This window comes from Brassica oleracea, chromosome C5 (genome assembly GCF_000695525.1).
Source record: "Brassica oleracea var. oleracea cultivar TO1000 chromosome C5, BOL, whole genome shotgun sequence".
Lineage (NCBI taxonomy): Eukaryota > Viridiplantae > Streptophyta > Magnoliopsida > Brassicales > Brassicaceae > Brassica > Brassica oleracea.
In genome coordinates, this window is record NC_027752.1 from 30280584 (window position 1) to 30293129 (window position 12546).

General features: G+C 38.8%; 3 protein-coding genes across 4 annotated transcripts; 2 read left to right on the top strand and 1 right to left on the bottom strand.

The window, feature by feature from the left end:
* The first annotated feature begins 18 nt into the window (after nt 1–18).
* Nucleotides 19–1757, top strand: LOC106344965 (ATP-dependent DNA helicase PIF1-like). The gene is made up of 3 exons (XM_013784250.1): nt 19–127; nt 277–1514; nt 1629–1757. Exons 1-3 carry the CDS (start codon nt 19–21, stop codon nt 1755–1757), a joined length of 1476 nt encoding a protein of 491 aa, XP_013639704.1.
* A 4206-nt stretch (nt 1758–5963) lies between these two features.
* On the bottom strand, nt 5964–8171 carry LOC106343164 (armadillo repeat-containing protein LFR). The gene is made up of 8 exons (XM_013782310.1): nt 7915–8171; nt 7672–7841; nt 7466–7599; nt 7138–7388; nt 6931–7036; nt 6690–6828; nt 6490–6617; nt 5964–6373 (listed from the first exon to the last, which is right to left on the bottom strand). Exons 1-8 carry the CDS (start codon nt 8105–8107, stop codon nt 6118–6120), a joined length of 1377 nt encoding a protein of 458 aa, XP_013637764.1. The 5' UTR covers nt 8108–8171; the 3' UTR covers nt 5964–6117.
* Nucleotides 8172–8378: 207 nt separating this feature from the next.
* Nucleotides 8379–12075, top strand: LOC106295160 (elongation factor Tu GTP-binding domain-containing protein 1). Of its 2 annotated transcripts, none has more exons than XM_013730985.1 (2): nt 8379–8589; nt 8842–12075. In XM_013730985.1, exon 2 carries the CDS (start codon nt 8871–8873, stop codon nt 11907–11909), a length of 3039 nt encoding a protein of 1012 aa, XP_013586439.1. In that variant the 5' UTR covers nt 8379–8589; nt 8842–8870; the 3' UTR covers nt 11910–12075. The 2 variants fall into 2 exon arrangements, with proteins under 2 accessions (XP_013586439.1, XP_013586440.1); XM_013730986.1 differs by having other exon boundaries at nt 8385–8609.
* Nucleotides 12076–12546: the final 471 nt, after the last annotated feature.

Sequence of the window (12546 nt, forward strand, 5' to 3'; positions counted from 1 at the left end):
AGGAAGCTTTTTGCGAGAATGTTGGTTTCCAAATCTTTGTCTCAGCCTCATGTTGTGTGGGAAGCTACTTGGGAGTATCTTACCGACGATATTCTTTACAAGAAGCGGCGAGAAACTGGACGACCTGGTGAGTTTTGTCTAATTAAATTTTTTAATTGTAAGAATGTTTATGTTAATTTCATAAAATTGTCAAACTTGCAGATATGAACTTGACCATAGAGCAGATCATATTGTAAGAATGTCTATGTTAATTTAATAAAATTATCAAACTTGCAGATATGAACTTGACCATAGAGCAGATCAAAAATATTGCTCTTACTGAGATCGAAAATCATTTGCTCAGCAATGGTCGTAGCCTCAAGAAATGGCCCCACATGCCAAAACCAGAAGATTTTGGCTCTTACAACGGCAATCGCCTTATAGATGATGAGCTTAAATATGTTGTGGAAGATCAGCTAAAGGAAAATGAAAGACTTATGGCGATGATAACAGATGAGCAAAGAGGGGTATACGAACAGATTCTGGATGCAGTTTTAAATGATAGCGGTGGAGTGTTCTTTCTTTATGGTTATGGAGGCACAGGAAAAACCTTTGTATACAGAGCACTCTCATCAGCGATCCTATCTAGAGGTATGATTTTTCTAAATACCGCATCAAGTGGAATTGCAACATTGTTGTTGGAAGGAGGTAGAACCGCACATTCCAGATTTGGTATTCCGATAGATGCAGACGAATTCAGTACTTGCAAGAAAATGGAGCCAGGATCAGATCGTGCAGAATTAGTTAAAGCGGCAAAGTTAATTGTATGGGATGAGGCGCCTATGATGAGCAGACACTGTTTCGAGACGTTGGATCGCACTATGCGTGATATTATAAGATCTTTTATAAGATCTTCTGAAGACATACCTTTTGGGGGTAAAGTTGTTGTTTTCGGTGGAGATTTCAGACAGATTTTACCGGTTATACCTGGAGGTGGTAGAGCAGAGACTGTTTTGGCGGCTCTGAATTCGTCATATCTTTGGGAGCACTGCAAAGTTCTGAAGCTAACAAAAAACATGAGATTGCTGGCTGGTCTTACTGATGATGCAGCAAAAGAGCTTGAATCCTTCTCAAACTGGATTTTGGATATAGGAGATGGAAAAATAAATTTGCCTAAAGTGGCTGGACTGCCTAGACATTGTTTGAAGCTCAAGGTTGGTGCTCCTATCATGTGTCTTCGTAACATGGATGTTGCAGATGGTTTATGTAATGGTACTAGGCTAATTGTTACTCAGTTACTGCCCCATGTGATAGAAGGTAGAATTATAACCGGAAACAAAATTGCTGGACATCCGGTTTGGATCCCTAGAGTGTTTGTCACACCACATGACACAAAGTTTCCCTTCAGAATGCGTCGAAGACAGTTTCCAGTTACTTTGGCTTTCGCGATGACCATCAACAAAAGTCAAGGTCAAACACTGGAAAGTGTTGGGTTGTTTCTGCCTAGGCCAGTGTTCTCTCATGGTCAGCTCTACGTTACACTTTCAAGAGTTAAGTCGAGATCTGGATTGAAAATCCTAATAATTGGTAAAGAAGGAAAAACGCAATGTTGGGTTGTTTCTGCCTAGGCAGTGTTCTCTCATGGTCAGTTCTACGTTGCACTTTCAAGAGTTAAGTCAAGATCTGGATTAAAAATTCTAATAACTGGTAAAGAAGGGAAAACGCACACAAAAACATTGAATGTTGTCTACAAACAAGTTTTTCAGAATATTTCGTAGTCACGGTACGTAATTTTAATCTACTTTCTTTTCAAATACAAATTTTTAAGTATATAAACTGTTACAATTATTTATTTTTTGTATTTGCCAGATTGGTAGTGATGAGTTAGGAGACCGATTGTATTCAGGAGCATTCCATTTTCTGACTACTTCGTGTCATGATGGTATGTCAATTTAATATTATTTCATGTTAATTTTTATTTAGAAACTTATAAATCTATCAAATAATGTTAACCCGTAAAATTGCTTACAAAAGTTTTTTTTTTCAGGTTTCTAATTGATTTTGCTTTATTTTTCGTCAATTGTACTTCATAATTTATATTGTTTATGGATAATATTTTGATTTTGATTTTTATTTTTATTATATTTTCTTTTAAACATTGCATAGTTTTAGAAGTATCAGATTTACTGAAATTAATTTTTTCAGGTTTCTAATTGATTTTGCTTTATTTTTCTACAATTGTACTTCATAATTTATATTGTTTATGGATAATATTTTGATTTTGATTTTTATTTTTATTATATTTTCTTTTAAACATTGCATAGTTTTAGAAGTATCAGATTTACTGAAATTAATTTTTTCAGGTTTCTAATTGATTTTGCTTTATTTTTCTACAATTGTACTTCATAATTTATATTGTTTATGGATAATATTTTGATTTTGATTTTTATTATATTTTCTTTTAATATGTCTACATAAATGTTTTTTTATTATTAATGGAAAAATAATATTATTCACCAACATTAAAGAATTACGACATATATACAATAAATTTCTAATTAATGATAATATAAAATCTGATACTTCTAAAACTACACACTATTTATTCCATATTTTGAATGAAAGTTTCTTCGTAAACGCACAAATTATTTTGGGACGTTGCAATTATACATACACACAATATCTGCCTCTTCATACTGAAGTTACACAGTTCCCTTTCGTCCATCTCAAATATTGAGTACCATCTTTTTTCCATGGATGATGAATTCTCCCAAAGACGGTGGTATTATATTATAAAATCTGTTACTTCTAAAACTATATAAGATTTAGTCCATATTTTGAATTTTCTTATGCCCGCACAGGGTGCGGGCCGGTCACCTAATAACCGATTATAAGACATTGATACATGACACGTGTATTATCACTCTGCATTGCAAGACTTATTGAATGAGACTGGCTTCAAAACTCTGTTTGGTTACACAACCGCAGAAATCAAAATCTTGAGGTCCACCTTCTGGTCGGATCCATTCGCGCCGAAGGAAGGGGAGCATCAGTGGACCACACAATGGCCTCAGCAACTATCTTTACACCCACATATTATACATTTTTGAGTTTAGTATATACATTTAGAGTATAGTATTACTATTAGATAATACTCCTTCCGTTCCTAAAAAATTCATGTCTTAGAATTTTCACACTTTTTAATAAAACATATTAAAATTTAGTTATAAATGCATAGTTTTTTGTAATTTTATATTTCTTATATTTTTAAACCAATAAAATTTTAAGAGATAAAATTAATGTTTTTGAACTTCACAATTTCTCATTATTAGTTGACAGAAATTACATTGGAAATATAAAATATGTATCTTTTTGAAACAAAAGTTTTCTCTAAAATATGGATCTTTCAGGAGGAACGGAGGGAGTATATAATTGAAAGTATGCAATTATTTTATAGACACGTTACATCAGAAGAGGTTCCACACTTGGACCAATGAAGAGGCGTATTTAGATTAGCAAAATTGGGACCTCTTCTCTTTTTTTTTTGTCACTGAATTTTGTTAAGGGATTAAAACCCAAAAAGGGCAGAGCCCAAACATTACATAACAAAACCAAGAAGCCCAAATACGAAAGGCCAAAAGCAAAGCTAAATTTATGGGCTATAAGGCCCAACCTCAGGAAACCCTAGCAGGTGAGGCGCCGCTCGATCCGCGCGGAGCGCGAGCCTTGCTTCCTTCTTCCTTCTTCCTCCGGCACTGAAATCCACGATACGACGGCTAACCGCGATGTCGTCGTCAGATCTGGGACGAAACCATTCAAAACCAACTTTTCAAAGCAACTCGTATACAACCAACGCATACCGAGAATCATAGCTAGCCGGATCTACGAATTTATCAGAGGGTAATAGCCGCCTACAATCGATTCATCATCTCCGACATTCATGCATGCAGCACCAGATTCAGAACGAGAGGCAGAGTAACAAGAGAGGCTCAGATTCGTAGATCGAGGTGGGGTAACTCGAGAAACCAGTCGGAGCTAGCGGTGCTGAGGGAGCCACCGCCTCCCGAAAACAAAAGCCGGCGATCACGGTGCTGAAAAAGCCACCGCCTCCCGAAGACAGAAACCGGCGAAGAAGATGCTGAGAAAGCCATCACCTCCCGGGACAAAATCGGACGGCCACCGTAGAGCGGTGCGCCGCCGAAACTAAACCCATAAAATCTATAGCCCTAAAAACAGAAGCCCGCGTTTAAAAGGAACTTGAAACACATGACCGGACCGACGGTGGCTAAAGGAGCTTCGCCGTCGGCCGGGAATCCTCTCTCTCAGTTTCTCTCTCTCTAAGGCGCTGATCTTCTGGCTCGACGTCTTTCACTGAATTGGGACCTCTTCAAGTAGCATTATAATTTGAGAATTAGATTTTGTTTCTTCCCCAACCACTCAGTTAAGGTTTTTAATTAAGAGAATAAAAAATCTCTCTCTCAAAAATGATTATTTACTGAAAATATTCAATAGTGCGCTCGAGACTAAATGAATTATTAATGCAATAACATAAAGAATTTGGAAATACAATCTAAATATATTTCTTCTCTATTCCTTAATATTTCTTTCACAAGAAAACTAGTATATCGTATAAACGTGTATAATGAGAACTAAGTAACCAATTTTGAATACCATAATGAAATTTTAACCGTAAGATATTTGATTCTAGAGTTCATGGTTGTGATCATTGCTTGTACGTATAATTTACTATGGAATAGGTTATCACTATGTATACGTGTTTTGAAAAAACAACGGTTTGTATTTGTTTCAACTCCATAATATAGCAAAAGGTAAAGTTGTCGAAAATAACATTCGGAAAAATGCGTTTTGGTCGGTAGGAATGCACTAGTTTGCGTTGTAGTTGTTGTTGGTCACAATTATGGGTATTTAGGTGTTATGGTCGTTTTAATATCAAACATTTTATAATTCAATAAGCATATGCTAACCGAATCTAAGAAAATATGTAAGAAGAAAGAACGTCCCCTCGTTTACAAGAAAAGACGTTAACTGATTTCAAAGAGAGATTATTACCAAAAATGTAAAGGACAGAGAGATTTTGACCCCATCTCCAATACGGCAAATTAATATGTTACACTGTGTATGTGGCCTTGATCTTTGTTATTTTATTATATATATAACTTGGTGAACAATACACTCTCAACTATTAGAACGTGAAAACGTGATTTATTTCAATTATTATATGAATATCATATAAATAAGCAGCCACAATATCTCAATTTGATTATAGTTTTTGTGGGGTTGTTGGACGGACTATTCAAAGTTATATGGGGTTGGACGGATTATTCAAAGTTACTCTTTTGTTTTTAACGTTGCAAGAAAACGCAAAACTGAATCTTTTTTATATATCACGATCCTTTTCAGTAGCAAAAGTATTTACGGTACTAATGTTCTAATCAATACCAAACATGGATTGAGAAATGCTGAGAAGTTCTAAAGATTTGATGAAAATTCATCTCGGATTAGTAAAGATCTTTACTTGATCAAATGATGCAATTAAAGAGTAGAAATCTCAGGCCAAAGACTCAAATGGTGCAAGTAGGTGAATAATTTAACGCGAGTACGTCTTGGAGTAACAAGAGTATTAAGACTCTTCTCCATCTCACAAAGTTTGTTCATAGTTAATGAATCAGAGTACTAAGTTGAGTACAATGAATCATTTGTATAGAAACTATATTGTCCTAGTTCAGGACTATATAGTTGGTACATCATTTTCTGGTTACTAAAAAGCCCATTAATCCACAAGATGTTTGGGGCCCAATTTAACTTACCACAGAGATAGGCATGTTAACAACATTAAACATTTATGTTCTTCTAGGGTGACATCTTAAGTGAGGTAATGATCGTAGACACGTGTTTCTCATGTTTTGGATCTGCACCCTCATGATCTTTGAGATTGATTATATTTTGGATGTATGCGAGTGCAATAATAAGAATAAACCACCATCTACTTTGTTCAACAATACGGTGCTTTAACAGTACATATCAAATGATGAAGTCTACTACTAATAATACATTACAGCATAGTTTATCAAAACCACTAATCTTCTGAGAAGGACATCGACTGACTAAACCCACAAATTACATTCCCCAGATTCCCCTAGCCGAAGCGACTCTGCTATTTGATCTAGCAGTTAGTTCATACAAAATCCTCGCAAACGAATCAGAATACTTGCCATCTTGAAAGAGCAGCTCAGCAAAAGCATTCTCATACGCCAGTAAGAACCCTCTGTTCTGTGGCTCGGAGACAAGGTTCTCTAGAATCATTGCAGCTTTCCTGCAGACTTCTGGAACCGGATGCGGAGTCTTTATCACTTTCAACAATCTATCAATCGCCCTGAAAACGATTTATCACAGAAACAAAACAATGTCTCATTATAGTGTAATTTAAAAAACGTTTTCACTTTTCATTGTATTTAGTAAGAGAAGAAGGATGCATAGTTTTAGTATTACCATCTCTCACTAGCAAGCTTTAGTCTACAATCCATGTTTACTTCGACAAGATTGTAGAGTGCCCCAACAGCTGCAGCTTGGGCATCAACGGCTGGTATGCTCAAGAGATCGACTAGTCTCTTGTGTATCTGCGTGAGGTTGGTTCAATTAAGTAACCACAAACCATCACATGATTACGTTATAAAAGAAGTGTATCAAACCTGCGGAATCAAGGGACTAATGAAAGGTTCATTGTCTGGATTGATTATCAAACGGCCCAGCAGTTCAGCAGCAGCACAGTTCCAAGCTTTGACAGAAGAATTGAGAATCCCTAAGACAGCTTGAACTGCTTGCTTTTCACTATTTGCAGAAGAGTGATGAATGAGTCACGTTAAGTTAGAGATTGAGAAACAAGTTAAGATGCATTCTGGTAGAAGAATCCAAGTATATACAAACTCTCACTTAATCTTGATGTATGACTGTTTAGACGAGCTGAAAATACGAAGATCCATCAAATGCGCTAGGTTCACAATGGTCTCAAGCGAGTTTGTGACCAGCTCTTCATCCTCTGCGAACAAAAGAATCTCTAAGTCCATACTTGCAATCATATATTGAAGCCAAGAAAAAGGAATCTATCAGAGGCGAATAACACACAGTACTTGTCCTTACCGGTCATATGATCGTTAATGCACTGGTAAACAGTTTCCAAGCAATGGCGATGCTGAGCCATTACAACCTCATTATCAGGCATGAAGGAGAAGTTGCGAATGACGTTAGATGCAGCAACGGCGCAAAGCTGTTTCTCTGCTCTGCCTTCATCGTCTAGATTAAACAAACCATCCTCTTCATTCCACCACTGAGATGACAGATGTTTGCTCTTTTTCCCTAACACCTCACCAGCTGCAGAGCCAGCTCCGGATCTGCCAGGCGAATATGAAACCGTACATAGTTTCCAAATACACAAGCATAGATAACTTCAAAAGGAAAGATCACTCACCCAGGTGGTTGAAGAGAGGCAAGAGCATCGTACTCGCTCCCGAATCCTGTAACAGAAGAATTCACACCTAAAGACCTGACCCTAGTTCCTCTTGTTAAGTCCTTAGGGAGAGCTATGTCACGCCAATCATCAATCTGCCAAATTTTAAGCATATGATTGGTTCAAGAACAGAGAATCTCCACAGTAAGTAAGTAAACAAAACTCACGATTAAGAGAAGGGAGTCAAGCAAGCCAGGGATCTTAGCAAGAGGAGTGAAATCTCTACGAATATCATCTCTTTCTTTGAAGGAGAGCAGTGTAAGTGTGTTCAACGCCCATGTCACCTCGCTCTTCAGACCACTCTGTAACGCCAGCACTATTCTCTTGTTGTTCTGCTCTACAAAATTCAAAAATAGATCTTAACTCAATTCTTTCTTGGAATATAAAGATTGGTCCTTTTTCGAGCTTACCGACGAAGGAATTGTGAACAAGAAGAGAAGGACCGAGTAGAGCTGACGGAGACATCGCTTCCGCCGCCGCCGCCGCAGCTGCTGCAGCTGCAGAGTTTGCACTCGTACTACCGAAGGGTCGGCCTCTCTTCGCTGGCGGAGCCGAAGATCCACCCGACTGACCGCCGGATTTCGCAAACTCTCGTTTCTGCATCTCTCTCTCTCTCGATTTTTTTGGGGGTAAAGTTAGGGCAAGCGAATCTCGACCCACGCTCGCTTGGTCCGGTTTAAGAGTTTAAGGCAATAAATAAAATATATAATAATGTTAATTTAACCAAACCAGTTCCGGTTTACTAAAACTCGGTTCTACATTCCAATATGTTAATGTTATTTTAACCGAACTCTCTAACTCAGCCAGCGGATTCCGGTTTAGTAAAACTTGGTTCGACATTCCGAATATAATAATAGGTTGACGTGGTGGTTGTAAAGACGAAACTTGCAGAGGAAATCGCCAAACCCTGCGCCGCCGTTACTTTTGGCTCTGCCGAGGAAGCAAGGCCGTTTCTCTTCTTCGCCCTTCGTCAACGTCCTGTTTCCAAAGAGATAGAGATAAGCTTTATAAGAAGAGAAAACTCATCGGAGATAAGTGTTTCTGCTTCTGGAGAAATTGCCTGAGCTCGGATTAAGCTTTACAAGGTAATCGCTCAAGGATTTAGGTAATTTCGGATATTTTGAATGTTTCAAAAGCATCTCTGTAGTTTAGATCTCTCTTTCGGTTCGATCCAAGATCATCTCTGTTGAATTCGTGAAGGTTTTGAATCGATGGATTCTCTTGTTCGTTTCTTATGTGGCTAGTTTGAATCGGAATCGTCTCTGCCAAATTAATATCATAGAAGATTACCTTTTCATTGATTTGAAGCTAAGTATTTATGAACACTGAATCTGCAGGTAGGCATTCTTTGTATAAAACGGAAGAGATGGATGAGTCTGATGCTAGGAACATTAGGAACATTTGCATCTTAGCACACGTAGACCACGGTAAAACAACTCTCGCTGACCACCTCATTGCTTCCTCCGGTGACGGTGAGCTGCTTAAACCGAGGCTTGCTGGTAAGGTTAGGTACATGGACTATCTCGATGAAGAGCAGAGGCGCGCTATCACCATGAAAAGCTCCTCGATTTCTCTTCGGTACAAGGACTATTCTCTCAACTTGATTGACTCCCCTGGACACATGGACTTCTGTAGTGAAGTCTCTACAGCTGCTCGACTTAGTGATGGTGCTTTGGTTCTGGTTGATGCTGTTGAAGGTGTTCATATTCAGACCCATGCTGTGTTGCGACAAGCTTGGATTGAGAAGCTGACTCCTTGCTTGGTGCTTAACAAGATTGATAGGCTGATTTGTGAGTTGAGGTTGAGTCCCATGGAAGCATATACTCGTTTGATTAGAATTGTTCATGAGGTTAATGGGATTGTGAGTGCGTATAAGTCTGAGAAGTATTTGTCTGATGTTGACTCTATACTTGCGAGTCCTTCAGGTGAGATTACTGATGAGAGTCTTGAGTTGTTGGAGGATGATGAAGAGGTTACGTTTCAGCCTCAGAAGGGTAATGTGGTCTTTGTGTGTGCTTTGGATGGATGGGGCTTTGGGGTCTCTGAGTTTGCTAATTTCTATGCTTCCAAGCTTGGAGCTAAAGCGGATACGTTGCAGAAATCATTATGGGGTCCTCGTTATTATATTCCTAAGACAAAGATGATTGTAGGGAAGAAGTCTTTAAGTGCGGGAAGCAAGACAAAACCAATGTTTGTGCAGTTCGTGCTTGATCCTTTGTGGCAGGTTTACGAGGCTGCACTAGATCCCGGCGGTGATAGAGCTGTTCTCGAGAAAGTTATCAAATCTTTTAACTTGATTATTCCACAACGCGAGCTTCAGAACAAGGATCCTAAAAACTTGCTTCAATCAGTGATGAGCCGTTGGCTTCCTTTGTCTGATGCAGTCTTGTCTATGGCTGTGAAACATCTGCCAGACCCCATTTCAGCACAGGCATATAGAATCCCACGCTTGGTTCCAGAAAGAAAAGTTATAGGTGGTAACGAGGTTGATTCAAGTGTCCTTGCAGAAGCAGAGCTTGTTAGAAGATCAATTGAGGCTTGTGACTCTAGCCGTGACTCCCCCTGTGTTGTGTTTGTATCTAAAATGTTCGCTATTCCCATGAAAATGATACCTCAGGGAGGAGACCACAGGGAGAGGATGAACGGTTTAAATGATGACGACAGTAAAAGCGAGTCGGATGAGTGTTTCCTTGCATTTGCCAGGATCTTTAGCGGTGTTCTTCGCGCCGGACAAAGGGTCTTTGTGATTTCCGCTCTATATGATCCTCTCAAAGGCGAATCGTCTCAGAAGTACATTCAAGAAGCAGAACTCCACTCAATCTATCTTATGATGGGACAAGGTTTAAAACCAGTAAACGAGGTGAAAGCTGGGAATGTAGTGGCCATAAGAGGGCTTGGACCATATATATCAAAAAGCGCCACACTTTCATCTACTAGAAACTGCTGGCCCTTAGCCAGCATGGAGTTTCAGGTCTCTCCCACTCTTAGAGTGGCGATTGAGCCATCGGATCCTTCAGATATGAGTGCTCTGATGAAAGGTCTAAGACTTTTGAACCGAGCAGATCCTTTTGTGGAGATCACGGTGTCTGCTCGAGGAGAACATGTGCTTGCTGCTGCTGGAGAAGTTCATCTAGAAAGATGTATCAAGGATTTGACAGACAGATTTGCAAGAGTGAACATTGAAGTCTCTTCGCCTCTCGTTTCCTACAGGGAGACAATTGAAGGTGATGGCTCTAATCTTTTGGAAAGTTTGAGATCTCTGAGCTTGAATGCGTCGGATTACGTTGAGAAGAGAACTCCAAACGGCAGATGCGTTATCAGAGTACACGTCATGAAACTACCACACTCCCTAACCAAGCTGCTTGATGAGAGCACTGACTTGCTTGGTGACATTATTGGAGGCAAAGGCAGTCATAGCATTAAGATACTAGAATCTCAAAGCCCTAGCCTCGAAGAGAATGTGGATCCCGTTGAAGCATTAAAGAACCAGTTAGTTGAAGCTGGCGTTTCATCAAGCTCTGAAACCGAGAATGATCGTGAGAAGTGCAAAGCTGAGTGGGCGAAGTTGCTCAAGAGGATATGGGCGCTTGGTCCAAGAGAGAAAGGTCCAAACATACTATTTGCTCCAGATGGTAAAAGAATCTGCGAGGATGGATCCATTCTCGTGCGAGGCTCTCCTCATGTCTCTCAGAGACTTGGCTTCACAGAAGATTCTACTGAGACACCACCTGACTCAGCATTGTACAGTGAAGCTCTTACTCTCGAAAGCAGCATAGTCTCGGGGTTTCAGCTAGCTACAGCATCAGGACCTCTATGTGATGAACCAATGTGGGGATTAGCTTTCACCATTGAGTCTCATCTCGCAGAAGATTCAGAAACAGAGAAACAACCTGAAAACTTTGGAATATTCACAGGACAAGTCATGACAGCTGTCAAAGACGCATGTAGAGCCGCCGTGCTTCAGACAAATCCACGGATCGTGGAAGCTATGTACTTCTGCGAGCTAAACACAGCACCGGAGTATCTTGGTCCCATGTACGCCGTTCTGAGCAGAAGACGAGCTAGAGTTCTCAAGGAAGAAATGCAAGAAGGGTCGTCTCTGTTTACAGTCCATGCCTACGTGCCCGTTTCTGAAAGTTTCGGTTTTGCAGAAGAGCTGAGAAAAGGAACGTCAGGTGGTGCGAGTGCGCTGATGGTTCTGAGCCATTGGGAAATGCTCGAGGAAGATCCCTTCTTTGTTCCCAAAACTGAAGAAGAGATTGAAGAGTTTGGTGATGGAGCAAGCGTGCTTCCCAACACGGCGAGGAAGCTCATCAACGCCGTGAGACGCAGGAAAGGGTTACACGTTGAGGAGAAAGTGGTCCAACACGCCACTAAACAGAGAACCTTGGCTCGGAAAGTTTGAGTTTTTTTAACTGTTTTTGTTTGTTTGAAATGGGCTTCGGTTTTGTCTTTTTGGTACTTGTGCTCCCTTCGGTACATGTTGGAGAAATTATAAGTGAGGAAACATGATATAATCTATATTATTAAAAGAGAGAAGTATCTATTTGAAAATGTTTTTACTTTATTAATTAAATTTTTTTTTTTTGCTTGTTTTTTTCAGTTGCATTTATGAAATATCCTAAAACGAATAAAACTGTCTAATTTATTACTTGTCTTTTCAGTTACATTAATGAAATATGCTTAAATGAATTTAAACTTCCCATTTTATTGTTTGTCTTTTTCAGTTACCTTAATGAAATATCCTTAAATAAATTTGGACATAATGTCATTTAATCAACCAAAAAAACTCATGAGTTATCCTTACGTGCATAATTATAATAATTGAGAATTTTAAAAACGTGCATCATTAAAATGTTACCTAAAACATGCAACACTAATATATAACATGCATCAATAAAACTAGAATTTGACTCACACAATTGTACGGATATTATTTTCAGTTGATTAAATTTAAAAATAATTATTTATTCAAAAAATATTTAAGAATGGCTATGTTTTTAAAAATTATATGGTATTATTTGTTCATAACTCATTTGTCA

Excerpts from the sequence above, each read along its gene's own strand:
- LOC106344965 (XM_013784250.1), top strand. The coding sequence starts at position 19 with ATGTTGGTTTCCAAATCTTTGTCTCAGCCTCATGTTGTGTGGGAAGCT. Across the intron at positions 128-276 it reads GCGAGAAACTGGACGACCTG|ATATGAACTTGACCATAGAG; the intron begins GTGAGTTTTGTC and ends TCAAACTTGCAG. Across the intron at positions 1,515-1,628 it reads TCTCTCATGGTCAGCTCTAC|TTCTACGTTGCACTTTCAAG; the intron begins GTTACACTTTCA and ends TCTCATGGTCAG.
- LOC106343164 (XM_013782310.1), bottom strand. The coding sequence starts at position 8,107 with ATGCAGAAACGAGAGTTTGCGAAATCCGGCGGTCAGTCGGGTGGATCT. Across the intron at positions 7,389-7,465 it reads GCCTCTCTTCAACCACCTGG|ATCCGGAGCTGGCTCTGCAG; the intron begins GTGAGTGATCTT and ends TTCGCCTGGCAG. Across the intron at positions 6,618-6,689 it reads TTAGTCCCTTGATTCCGCAG|ATACACAAGAGACTAGTCGA; the intron begins GTTTGATACACT and ends AACCTCACGCAG.
- LOC106295160 (XM_013730985.1), top strand. The coding sequence starts at position 8,871 with ATGGATGAGTCTGATGCTAGGAACATTAGGAACATTTGCATCTTAGCA.